Raw genomic sequence first — 13098 nt, forward strand, 5'->3', positions numbered from 1 at the left:
ATCTCAGGCCTAATATTTCGTATTTTCCTGAATTTATGACCAGTTTGCCCCTGAAATCATGTTATATTCTTTTCTCATCCTTACATCACCCGGCCACTATGCCGCTCATCGTCACCCACCGAAAGGCTTGCTGTCACCCACCACGCACGCCGCTCAGCGTCACCCACCATCATTGTCTAGTTAATGAACTGCAGCGATTTTCCACTCTCAGAAAACGAAAGGCTGATGTTATTAATAGCAGTTCAGAAATGGAATGACTGACAAATCTGAAATTTTCCGTCAAATTTGGGGACATTGTTGATGGGTTTTGCCCAAAAAATCAGTCTCTTAGGGTATGATTTTCAGAAATTGTTGATGAGTTTTGCCCAAAACATTGTTGATGGGGACATTTTCAGAAATTCAATGGAGGTATGATTGTAGCGGCCTTATCAAAAGTCAATAAAATGAGTGAGGAAGGAGGGAGGGTGACTGGCGGAAAAGAGGCGGCGGTTGGATTGTCCAAGGCACGGGGTGGATGACGGCTGTAAGGCGGCACAACAACCACAGAGGCGTTTGCACAAGAAATCGATACATAAAGGTGAAGGGATTTCAGGGGCAAATTGGTCATGAAAATAGAGAAAAGGGGGAAAAATTCAAAAAACGACTGAATATTAGGCCTGAGTTGGGTTTTGGGAGCGATTTCTTGCCTGAGGTGAAGTTATGGGAGTAGGTTTAGCAAATTGTTTTAAAAGGGAGTAATTTTAGCAAAACGTGTTTCAAAAGGGAGTAAAATCTAATTTACTCTTTTCATAATTAAATATCTCATGCATAGGTCATAATTTTTTTTTTCCTCAAAAAAAAAAAAAGGAAAAAAAAAAAGAGCAATCATATATTTCCATATACAAGTAGTATATTTTCCACGTGTATAAGAGCGTCAACCTCATTTTCATCTGGCAAACATTAAAAAGCATTCCATCTTTTCTCCCTCTCCTCATTTCTCTCTGTCTCTCTCTTTTATTTTCTTCCTTGTTCTACCACCGTCACGGACTTTTCTCTCCCTTTCCAGCTCTGCTGGCATTTCTATCACACCCTCAAAAAAAAAAAAAAAAAAAAAAAAAAAAAACCCAAATCATAATAAAAAAAAAAAAAAAAAAAATCATGTCAGGATTATACAACTCAAACTTTTCACCAGCAAGAGCTGCTTCTCCTCAGATTCGAACTCCTGTTTCTTCTTTTGATGATAAGTTGGTTTCCTTCTCTTTACTCTAAAACCCTACTCTTTTTTATTTTTTTAAATTTTAATTTTGTATGTTTTATGCCGTTTTCTTGTTTTGATTTTTGTTTTTACTGTGTTTTCTTTGGTGGGTTTGGTGTTACAAGTAGTGTTTAGGTGTAGTTCATGGGGGGTTGATTAAAAGCGAGATGACTCATTAAACTGGTTGCGCTTTTTTTTTATTTGGTGTGAAGTGGAGTAGTGGTTAATGGATGCAAATTCTGAACTTTTTTCGGGTCATTTAGAAACGGGCGTTGTTGGGTGTTGGTGGGTTGCTAGTGTTAGAGTGTAAAACCGATCTTGGGACTCCAATCATAAGTGGTTTGTTGGGTGTTGGTGTGTTGCTAGTGTTAAGAGTGTAAAACCGATCTTGGGACTCCAATCATTAGTTTAACGAGATCGATTTTATACTCTAACACACCCTCCTCACACGATTTTCCTTTGGGCTTGAAGTGTGGATGGAACGACCCTTACTTCTACGTTAGAAATGATGGGCGGTGAGATTCTCGTTGTGATACCATGTCAAGAAATCATCTTAACCAGAAAGCTTTAGCCGATGGTTGGAGTCCTTTGATCGGTTTTATACCATAACACATCCCCTCACATGAATGCGTGTTGGGCTTGAGGTGTGGATGCAACGGCAGGCCTCCCCTTACCTGATGCGACCCCTCATACTGGTTTAAGTAACATGTCAAGAAACCATCTCAACCAAAAGCTTAAAGCTAATGGTTGGAGTCACGAGATCGGTTTTATATTCTAACAGCTGGGTAATGTTGTTAGTGTAGTATTACTATTGCGATAAAGGAAAATGACTCATTATAGACAACTTGTCTCAGTTGATAACGGTAGTGTAAGGCTGTGTACACCCGACAATTCAGCACATGATTTGTGGGAGACCTCGAGGCACTAAGTAATGTTGAGTATAATGATGATAAAATATGGACTTACATGGGTGTATGTTTTTCGTGTATGTGTTGATGACAGTCAGTACTTGACGGAGTTGTTAGCCGAACATCAGAAATTGGGACCGTTTCTGCAACTTCTTCCCATATGCAGCCGTCTCTTGAATCAAGGTCTCACCTTTCCTTTGGTTTTCCATTATTTGACGTTATTTTCATTGTTTGTACGTTTTTGTTGTGTTTGTACAGCTATGAATCTGAGTCACACTTTTCTCAAGTGTCCAAAAGTAGAGGAAATCTCCTTTTTTTGGCAGTATGTTTACAGTAGTAAATTGTTGTTTGAGTGTACAAACTATTGGCTGTCACTAGCGTTCAGTTTGGCTATTGATTGTGTCATGTTCCATATTTGGTGGTTTAAATGTATTCTGTCACTTGCCAATTGCATCTGTTTGTAGGTTGTAGAAGTGTAGAACTGTTGTGGTGTTTGTGTTTTAAATTTTGGTGAAGTTGGTATCCCTACTGCAGCACGTCGTATTAATACTTTGATGTTTTGAGTTTTCATCTTGCTTGAGGTGGTTGTATTACTTTAAATCCACATTGTCAAATATATAGGACCTTACAGGCTACTTGTATGTTACTCAACAAATCAGAAAAACAAAAAAGATCATATTTCTCCAGGTCAGATCGGCCACTTGACACTTGGACACTTCATTTAAGCCAAAAACATGACACTTCTTTTTCTTCAGAACATAGTCGAGTTTAATAATTCAATATACTATTCGAGTATGTGTAACATGGATTAGAAAAGAGCTTGATTTCAGTTGCTCTCTCCTCGTATTCTCAATAATTGAAGAAGAGTGGAGGTATTATGTTGGTAATTAGCTATGCTGAGTTTGTTGCTACCCTGTATAGTCGTATACTTTACTTGCAGAATAGATTGCTTTAATTTTGGCTTTAACTTTTTTTTTTTTTTGTTACAGAAATTCTGAGAGTTTCTGGTATGTTGCCCAACCAAGGCCTTGGTGACTTTGATAGACGTCAGTACAGAAGCCCTAGTCCTATGGCATCTGCAAATTTAGGGTCAAATCCACATGGGGGCGGATATGGTGGGTGGAATGGCATACATCATGAGGTATTTCATTTGTGGTTGTATATTCGGAGTATCAAGATTGTGCTTGTTACATACTGTTCTTATCTTTTATCGTCATGCTTTGTTTCGTGCCTATTAACAACTCGTCCTGCTTTCCCCCCCCCCCCCCCCCCCCCCCCCCCCCCCCCCTTTTTTTTTCTGAAGCCAAGCATAGCCTCTCTATGTTGCTAACATAGGGGTAAGGGTTTTGTAAGTTCGAGCCCCTCCTTACTCCGCAATTTGTGGGGAGCCCTTGAGGCAATGAATAGTATTGTTGTGGTGGTGGTGGTGAATTATGAAAGCCAAAAATAGCTATGAGCATATACCCTTTTGTAAGTTGTTAAATTGAATATTTGCACGCATGAGAGTGCTTATTGATTATCTTTAGCCATGTCTATACTAATGTTTGGACAAGCATCCACCGTCTCTGTATTTTAGGTGGATCAGATGACCAGTGTGACGGATATGATCTTATTTGTTCTGTTATGCTACTGAGAATAAATGCATTTTGTATTTGAGGGTTGTCTCCTTCCTACACCCTTTGTCCCTTTCCTTGAGGACGTTTTATGATGCTATTGTGTCTTCATGGATGACCTAGGTAGCACGGACACTCCTCCTAACTAGAAGCCCCGTGTCCGACACCCGGACACCCGACACACGCCTAAACATGTTATAGTTTACACGAGGAATAAATTCTCAAAAAAGATTGATTAGATGATTTGTTTGGGTGCGAAATTAGAGTTAGTTATAGTTAAGGTCGAATTTTACCTTCAGTTACCTAAATTTAGTATCAAATACATTAAATTTAGAACCAAATACATTACAATAATAAAATCATACGTTATTTGTAACCATAAAATATGTTTTTTTATTAAATTTAAATGGCGTGTCCCGTGTCCTAAATTTCATGGGATGCCGTATCACGTGTCCGTGTCCGTTTTGGTGCTACCTAGTGGATGACTAGATGTTATAGCTTGTATCTATTGGAATTTTTATAAAGTAAAGTTGCAGAACCCTGTTATTGTGCACATAGAACATATATAAATACGTATCCCTTTTCAGCGTTTTATTTTGTGAATGGTCAAGAAGTTTATGCTTCTTGGTGCTGTGTTGGAAGAAATTTCTGTTACAAAATCATCCCTATTGAATTCGCTGAAACTAAAGTATCATAGCTCGCTCCATGTGAGAGTCTGTGAAGATTCATCTATCCAAGGAAAGAGGAGGAAGGTTGGGACCTAGACTCTGAAAGAGGGAAAGAGGAGATATGAAATGTACGAAATTTAGCCTTAGAAACGGACTCTGGTATGAATAGCTGTAACTGGAGAGGTGAGTTTGCCTGTAAGCAAGAATGAAACTAAACCTTGGGTGGAAAGCTACCAAAGGACATGGCTCGTACAAAGCAGCAAATTGGCAGAGTTAAACACCATCAGCTGGTCTAGAATTCAGCGTTATATTTTTATCACAGTAGGAATGAATTCTGGAGCTGCAATCCCAACTTAATGTTACTTCGGCTTTAAGCTAGTGTTATTGTGAGAGCCACTGAGCCAGAGAGAGCTCTCTTAGTATAAAACTTCTGTATGCTCACAAAGTTCTTGTGAACAGTGCACATGGTTCAGTGTTCAATTCTATACAATGAACGGGTTTTGAGTTTGTAATACGTTTAGATGTGGGTTCATGTTTAAAGAACTCTGGCTAGGTAGCTTACGGGCAAGCTCAGGTCGAGTACAAACAATTCGGTTCGAGGCTTGGCCAACCTAAACTTAAATCAAATGTGCTTGTGACTAATGGAAGTGCAGAGAGGCGCTGGCATGGTTTTTAGTGATTTTGAAAGATGAAACTAATCCCTCGGCGAGGTCGCTGCTTCCCAAGAGTTTCTCAAACTAATAATTTGATCTTCAGCAAAATGTTCTCTTTGATGTAGGAACAAATCATGATCTGGCTTGTGTTCCTTGACCTTATTGATGAGCTTTTGAACTTTATATTCCAATGAACTCTAGCCATTTATTGCATCGGTTGCATGTAGATATGAGCGATGAGTTGATGACAAGGCTGACTCATCCAAATGATATCAAATACTGACTCAGAACAGAAATGATATCAGTGCACTTCAAATTGACCTTAACTCGTAATGACCTGACCCAACTACCCTAGTGACCGTTTGCCAGGTTGACTTGCATAGTTGCATGTGCCTAGTCTTGTATCATCTTGATTACCGACGTGCTCTTATGGTGGTTATTTTGACGTTGTTTGTTTCAGAGGTTGAGTAATCCACCTGGAATGTCTATGGATTGGCAAGGGGCACCCGCTAGCCCTAGTTCGTATACTGTGAAAAGAATTATGCGGTTGGAAATACCAGTAGATGCTTATCCCAATGTAAGTCATCTGTGGCTGTAAAGCTGTGACAATTCTGTTGGTAACTTAATTCTAACTTTTTTTAATTTTTTTTTTTGTTATGTCTACAACTCCACCCATTTACATGGGATCTAACTCGAGAGCTAACTTTGCCTGTATGTATATCTCAGTTTAACTTTGTCGGTCGTCTTTTGGGCCCCAGAGGTAATTCGTTGAAACGTGTAGAATTATCGACTGGTTGTCGTGTGTTCATTAGGGGAAAAGGATCAATTAAAGATCCAGATAAGGTAACATTTGATGCAGTTAATTATTGGTCATTAACTATTTCTAATTTGCATGTTTTTACCTGTTTTAGAATGAATTTGCATGTTTTTACTATGTAAACATGATTTGATACTTTAACAGTGAATTTTTATTTATTATTCTCAGGAAGAAAAGCTACGAGGAAGACCTGGTTATGAGCACCTTAATGAGCCGCTTCACATTTTGGTTGAGGCCGATTTGGCGCCCAGTATAGTTGATATAAAATTGAGGCAGGCTAAAGAAATTTTAGAAGAACTTCTGAAACCTGTGGTATGTGTCTTCTGTCTCCCTTCGGTTCATTTTTCAAATAAATTGTGATAAAAAAAAGGTGTATTATATGAACCATAAGTGGACTGACTACTGGACTTTTATCATTAGCAAATTGTGTAGTCGATCATGCATTAAAGTTCTTTTCTGTGCTGGTGTTTTATTTGAACTTTTGAAGTGACCCATATCTGTCGTATTGCCACAACATTAAATGTCCTTTTAGTCTTAATCACAAACTGACTTTGCTTTTTGATGTAGGTCATTACATCTTAAAACGATAAAAACATGACCGGACTAAAACCCGAAAAGTACAACCCTCCGACACTTCATTTTAGACCAAAAAATTGAAAACTTCTGTGGAGAATAACCCTACTCAACACTCTTGACACCGTCCAGTTGAGTCAGAGTAACATAGCCGGTTCAATCAGAATCCGGTCCAAAGTGACCTGTTTTGAAAGTGACCTAGCAACTTAACAACCGCAAATAACTAATTTGAAACAAAATCATAATCATAATAACTAGGATTAGAAACGACATGATAATGGGCCGATTGACCTGACATGTAACCACGTACCTGGAAATGATGACCACAACTAGCTTGCCTCCTAACGACCCAATAATAATGCAGCCGAAATAACTTGACTTGTAGAAGTTGTAATGATCAATTGTGAAGGACTTGTTTGCCAGGGCTAGCAATGATGGACTGCCGGCGTCACATTGTCACAACCCAGATTTATACCCGGGTGTTAACGAGCCGAGCTCGAGCTCACCTATGATCGAGCTCGGCTCATATTGTAAAAGTCGAGTCTGAGCCCGAACCCGAGCTATTGGAATCAAGGCTCGGGATCGGCTCATATGATATTTTACGAGGCTCGGGCGAGCCTGTGCTTGAGCTCGAGCTTTGTTCGAGTACCATTTTCCGAGCGTTATTTTACTTCCAACATAATTTTTAAATTAAATATTTCATTTTAAGCTAGTATTTTTCCCGTTTATTAACTTAAAATAACATTTCTCATGTTATTTTCTTTTCTAAACTATTATTATAATTATTTTATCATAAAACTGAGATAATTTAAGTAAGCAATATTGATAAAAATTAAGTGATTTAAAAATAACGAGCTCAAACGAGCTTCCGAGCCGAGCCTTAGTGTGTTCAGGCTCGGCTCCGTTTGGGCTTGGCTCGAGCCCGAGCTCGGGCTCAGTTTGACCGATCTTGAGCGATCTCGAGCTGAGCTTTGACCGAGCCGATTCCGAGGGCTTGTCGAGCGGGCTCAGCTCATTTACAGCCCTACAGACCATGCATATAGAGGCCATGCATACATTACTCTCTTAGTCTCTTGAATGCAATACTTAAAAATTTTGTTTTCAGGATGAATCACAAGATTTTTACAAAAGGCAGCAGCTGAGGGAGCTTGCTCTGCTGAACTCCAATATCAGAGAAGACAGTCCTGGACCCAGTGGAAGCGTGTCTCCTTTCAATACTAGCGGGATGAAGCGTGCCAAAACAGGGCGTTGAATACTTGAAGGATATACACTGATACCATTGTGATGCATACTGTCGAAAGGTTCAACTCCCGAGCTCGTCACATATAGGGCCAAACTCGTTTGTGGCGTGGTGAGCTAATTGACTGGTCATGTCCCTTCGTTTTAGTCTGTCTTCTTCTATTCTACTCCCTATTTGTTTGTTTTTTGATTTTCTTCCCCGGTATTCATGTGTTAAACAACCCGAATCTATTTTGTTTAATTTGGGTATTGTTGTATCTAAACGGGTTTTATCTCACATGCCTGTATAGTGATTTATGACTATTATTCTTTCGGCTTTGGGGCGCGATTTTTTGGGGTCATTGACCGATTTCCAACCAAGACAAGACATCCAACTATTTTGTATTTTGACATCAAGTGTGTTTAACTTGAGTTATTTTTTAGTTAAAATGTTGGTCATTTTCGAACTTGATTTTCAAGGCGGACTAATTTCCGTTCTTGCGTCATGTTCAAGGTTCAAAATACAGTTGTGAACTTTGTAATTTGTGTTGGGAGTCAAAATTGCAATCCCTCAATTCCATTTAATTCTATTCATTTGATTAAAATATATGTCATATATTCCACAATTGTATACTCCGTAGAATTAAAGGGAATGGAGCGACTAGCGAGTACTCTTATAAGATGATATATGGTCTCAACGCATTTGGAACATTGGAGGGTTGGTAGTAATTGATCATATTTTTGCAACTATAAAGGACGGGGAAGTTGGCAAGGTGAACGGACAAGTATCGCAAGCCTTCTTGTTTTGGATCGAATTTGACTAAATTTAACTGAGACCAGAGCTGTTGTTCGAACTTGGAAAATTGTACACGTTGTCCAATATGGCAAACACAAAATCAAAATAAGTCCTATAGCAATTGCAAAAGAAATCAAAAGCAACCTCATACAAAATTGTAAAGATCGGAATCTCTGCTAGATAAAACCACTTTTGTATTCCTCTTTAATTCCATTATTTCTTCATACATCCATCTGCGTGAGAGAACATTATAAGCTCGTGTCACACCCTAGACATCCCATCCCATTCCCATATCCCATTAAATCAACGAAGAAATAACCCATATAAATCGAAGTACAACTAGTACCCTTCATGCTTGTGAATGTACTTGGTAGAAGTCTAGACGTGGTAAATGTGGTCATTCGGGTCAATTTCGGATGTTAATTTGTCAAGTTATTTCAAGTCGGATCAACACCAGAACAATTAAAGTTCCGGTCAGATCATAATCAGATCTGGCAGTTGCGGGTCATTTTCGTGCCGCGGGTAAGCCTAATCAAATCAGGTAAGCTTTATCAGGTAGAACCGTAGAACCATGTAAGTATTAAAGTAAGTTACTCCGTATTAACTAGGACAATGCATTGATGTATGTGGTAAAAAAAGTGGGCTAGTTCATTCATGGATTCATCCATCATCAATCAATCAAAATTGGTAAATTAAAAAAAATCCCAGCACACGTGTCCTACTGTCCCCTCTTCTAAAATATCATGTTGGCATAAAACCAGTTTCAATATTCCCCAACTCTCTTGACCTAAACACTACACTCTCACTTCCTTCCAAAATATCTTCCCATAAAAACCTTGTTACCCATTTCCGCCGCCATGTCCGCCGTAGCCCAACTCCGCTACTCCTCTCTTCCCACCTCCACCCACCGCCGTCACTCCCCCTCCCTCCCTCTCCGTTCCAATCTCTCCCTCCCATCTAACCCCCGCCTTCCCTTCCGCCTCTCCGCCGCCGCAGGCGGTGGTGGAGCCGGTAACATCATCATCGGAAACAACGGTGGAAACGGCGGTGGTGGACACGGCGGAGATTCCAATTCCAATTCCAACTCCGACGGTGGAGATTCGTCTTCGTCATGGTTCGAGAAACTCGGATTAATCGGAATGTTCATCAAAGGATGGCGAGAGCGAGTCGCAGCGGACCCACAATTTCCCTTCAAAGTCCTAATGGAGGAAGTCGTAGGCGTGACGTCATGCGTCATCGGCGATATGGCGTCACGGCCGAATTTCGGACTAAACGAGCTCGATTTCGTCTTCTCAACTCTAATTGTGGGGTCCATACTCAATTTCACCTTAATGTACCTTCTAGCACCTTCCATTTCATCCACGTCATCAGGTCTCCTCCCCGGGATATTCGCCACGTGTCCACCCAGCCACATGTTCGAGCCGGGGAACTTTCCCCTCGTCCCCCGGCTCGGAACCTTTGTATACAAGGGACTGGTTTTTGCCGCAGTAGGGTTTGCGGCCGGGTTAGTTGGGACCGCTGTTTCGAATGGATTAATTGCGGTAAGGAAGAAGATGGACCCGGAATTCGAAACCCCGAATAAACCCCCGCCTACATTGCTGAATGCGACCACGTGGGCGCTTCACATGGGGTTAAGTAGTAATTTTAGGTATCAGGCGTTGAATGGGGTGGAGTTTTTGCTTGCTAAGGCGGTACCTGCTGCGGTGTTTAAGTCTGCTGTTGTGGTATTGAGGTGTGGTAATAATGTACTTGGTGGAATGTCTTTTGTTGCTTTGGCTAGGTTGACTGGTTCCCAAAGCGTAACTGGGACCGACACGGTGAGTGTCGGTTCGAGTGAGGAGAATGAGAAGGAGAATCAGTCGGCTTGATCAAGTTGTGACATTGTTTGGTTGATTGATTGTGTTTTTTGTATACTTGAGTTCGGGTTTAGAAGTTGGTAATAAAGAGGATGAGGATGACGACGACAACGAGGATGAGTAGTTGGTAGTGTAGTTAAGTAGGTGTTGATTTTGTTTGCTGGGTTGCAATAGGTTGCATAGGAGAAAGTTTGAGATTTAGCTACACAAACAATTTGCAATGCATTTCTTGTTATTTTCAGCAAAATGGTGTGCTTAGTTATGATTGATCAATTGGTCTCTCTTAAGACGGATATGTCTGTTTTAAATGAGAATTTATGATGATCATTACTTCCTTGGTCTTATTTTGTTTGATCTTCCCATATATTGTGGGTTTATGTCATTATGTATGTGTTGATAGTCTAAATTGATTGTTGAATGGACAGTATAATGGGTAGTGATGGATTCTTCCAATGATTTTATTATTGTCACCATTCGGTATGATGATGCTCCGAGCTGCTGACACAACCTAATTGGTTGAAGAAAAGGAAAGCGAGCAAAAGCTTCTTCATGAAGATGAATTTGAGTAAGTTGTTGTCTTTATTTCGTTTGTGGAGTAGCACTTGTTTGATGCGGTTTTTGTAGCAATTTTATCTTTGGTCATTCACAAAAGTTATTTAGACAAATAATAGGATGTTTTACTGTTTTACCTCACGAGCTTAGAATCGCCATATACTTAGCTAATTGCTGTAATTACGGTATGGATCTTTCAATAAGTTGATTATTTATTCTCGTTGATCTTTCAGTAATTTAGGACACTTCTACATTTCTACAGAGTGAATTAAACCATAAAGGAGGATCAGCATCTCCTTAATCTAGCTCAAAGAGTCGTCAATTCGTAAACCCCTTGAACATATCAGATGATTTGATACTTTCCTGAGTCAAAACCTCTATTTTCTTAACAAACCAAAAGAGAAATTACAAATTCAGGCTAATTATTTGACTTCTAATGTCTCTCAAAGTATGAATAAGTTTGTACCACCGAGTAATAAGTCCAATTATACAAACATACATTAATAGAGAGCCCAATGCAGACACACCTGCAAGCATTGTTTTCCAGCAACTCTACCTGTGTCATTGTGCTGTATAACGAAGCAAATTTCAGTGTTCCTTGCGGCAGTGTTCAAACACGAGACTATTTAAGGATGAGAAAATTGTGTCGAGAATTTTGTCCAAGCACTGGTACAGTAGGACTCCTTTTCATAATACAAGAAAGTGTACAAACTAGCAAATCCTACCCCAATCATCAATCTTCCAGAAGCTCGTTTCGAAGGTGCTTGCCAATCAACTTAAGCGTTTCTTGAGCGAAATTGTCGCTGAAAATCAGTCGCCTTTACACAAGGGAGACATTACTGATAATATTATCGTCACAGTTGAACTTTTCCATCATATGAAGAATGAGAGAGGCGATGTGGGTCATATGGCTCTAAAATTGGATATGGCTAAAGCGTATAATCGTGTTGAGTGGATTTTCTTCGAGAGGGTGCTTTATCATATGGGCTTTCCATTGAGAGGGTCTGGGTTTAGGGGGTTATGACTTGTGTCTCCACCCTTTTGTTTTCAGTCATGGTGAATGGACAATTGAGAGAGGAGTTTCGTCCTAGCAGGGGGTCCGCGAGGGAGACCCACTTTCTCCTTATTTGTTTACTCTTTGCGCCGAGGTTCTCTCGGAACTTACGTGGAGGGCGATGGAAACTAAGGCTATTAGAGGGGTTCGTGTTGCCAATAATGAACCTATGGTGGCTCATTTACTGTTTGCACATGGTAGCATCTTTTTTGTAAGAGCTACCGAGGTGGTTGTGAGACGAGTGAAAGACATTCTTACGCGTTATGAGGTGGCCTCGGGTTTGGAGCAGGAACTAAGGGTAGGAGTCCCTCGTTTTGTTACCAAGCAAACCTCTGAACTGAGAGTCCAAGCATTGACCTTATTAAGGTGCAAATTCAAGAAGAAAATGAGTCGAGTTCCAAAAACTGATGCAGCAGTTTCAGAATTTCAAGTCCAATTTTAAAGGATCATATCTGGAGTTTTACTTGCTTAAAATTTATGTACTTTATAAGGATAAAATATTGAAGAAGTCTACTTTCTTATGGAGTTGGAATCAACAAGAGTTAATGTGTAGATTTTTCAGAATCAAGCTCCAAATGTGCAATGCTGTTTTTTTTTTAAATGACCTGTCAGTGTTCAAAATTGCATAACTCAAAATTTAGCCGTTATTTTTGAGTGATTCTTTTTGAAGGTGAAAACTAACATCCTTAGTTTATTTAAGCTATTATGCATGGGTATTTTTAGGCCATCTGAGCAAAGAGATATGATTTTTCAAAGTTTCTGATGCTGCAAAGGAAAACTGCTGAACTTGCATTCTGACCCAAACTTACTCAAACGTCTATATCTCAAGTTTCAGGCCATTGCTTTGTATGATTCCAATTAGAGAGGCAAGCTAACTCATTTAGATTTGTTTTGACTACTCATGGCCTCATGGAGTCATGGGTCTCATAGTTTCCCCTGAGCAGGAAGTTAAGGCTCTTACAAGAAGCCTCTAAATGCGAGCTGTTACTGCAGCAGGTCACTAGTGACCTAATGACACTCAAAAATTCATATCTCAAGTTCTAGACCACTTAGGGGTTAATTCTTTTTTGAGGTGGAAGCCAGCATCCATATCTTCAAAATGAGCTATCACGAGCCTTCAAATTCATCCTGAGCAGGGAGTTATGACATTTGCAAG

The 13098-nt window shown here is 39.9% G+C and overlaps 2 protein-coding genes across 3 annotated transcripts; both read left to right on the top strand.

Moving 5' to 3' along the window:
• Positions 1-908: 908 nt before the first annotated feature.
• Positions 909-8011, top strand: LOC141600720 (KH domain-containing protein At3g08620). 2 transcript variants are annotated; one of them, XM_074420966.1, is made up of 7 exons: positions 909-1223; positions 2237-2325; positions 3132-3283; positions 5537-5653; positions 5803-5919; positions 6062-6205; positions 7572-8011. In XM_074420966.1, the coding sequence occupies exons 1-7, from the start codon at positions 1138-1140 to the stop codon at positions 7716-7718; spliced, it is 852 nt and encodes a 283-aa protein (XP_074277067.1). In that variant the 5' UTR covers positions 909-1137; the 3' UTR covers positions 7719-8011. The 2 variants fall into 2 exon arrangements, with proteins under 2 accessions (XP_074277067.1, XP_074277074.1); XM_074420973.1 differs by lacking the exon at positions 5803-5919 and having other exon boundaries at positions 919-1223.
• Positions 8012-9251: 1240 nt separating this feature from the next.
• LOC141600711 (protein RETICULATA-RELATED 3, chloroplastic-like) lies at positions 9252-10680 on the top strand. The gene has a single exon (XM_074420957.1). It carries the CDS (start codon positions 9338-9340, stop codon positions 10346-10348), a length of 1011 nt encoding a protein of 336 aa, XP_074277058.1. The 5' UTR covers positions 9252-9337; the 3' UTR covers positions 10349-10680.
• Positions 10681-13098: the final 2418 nt, after the last annotated feature.

The sequence above is a fragment of the Silene latifolia genome, chromosome 1 (genome assembly GCF_048544455.1).
Source record: "Silene latifolia isolate original U9 population chromosome 1, ASM4854445v1, whole genome shotgun sequence".
Taxonomy (NCBI): domain Eukaryota; kingdom Viridiplantae; phylum Streptophyta; class Magnoliopsida; order Caryophyllales; family Caryophyllaceae; genus Silene; species Silene latifolia.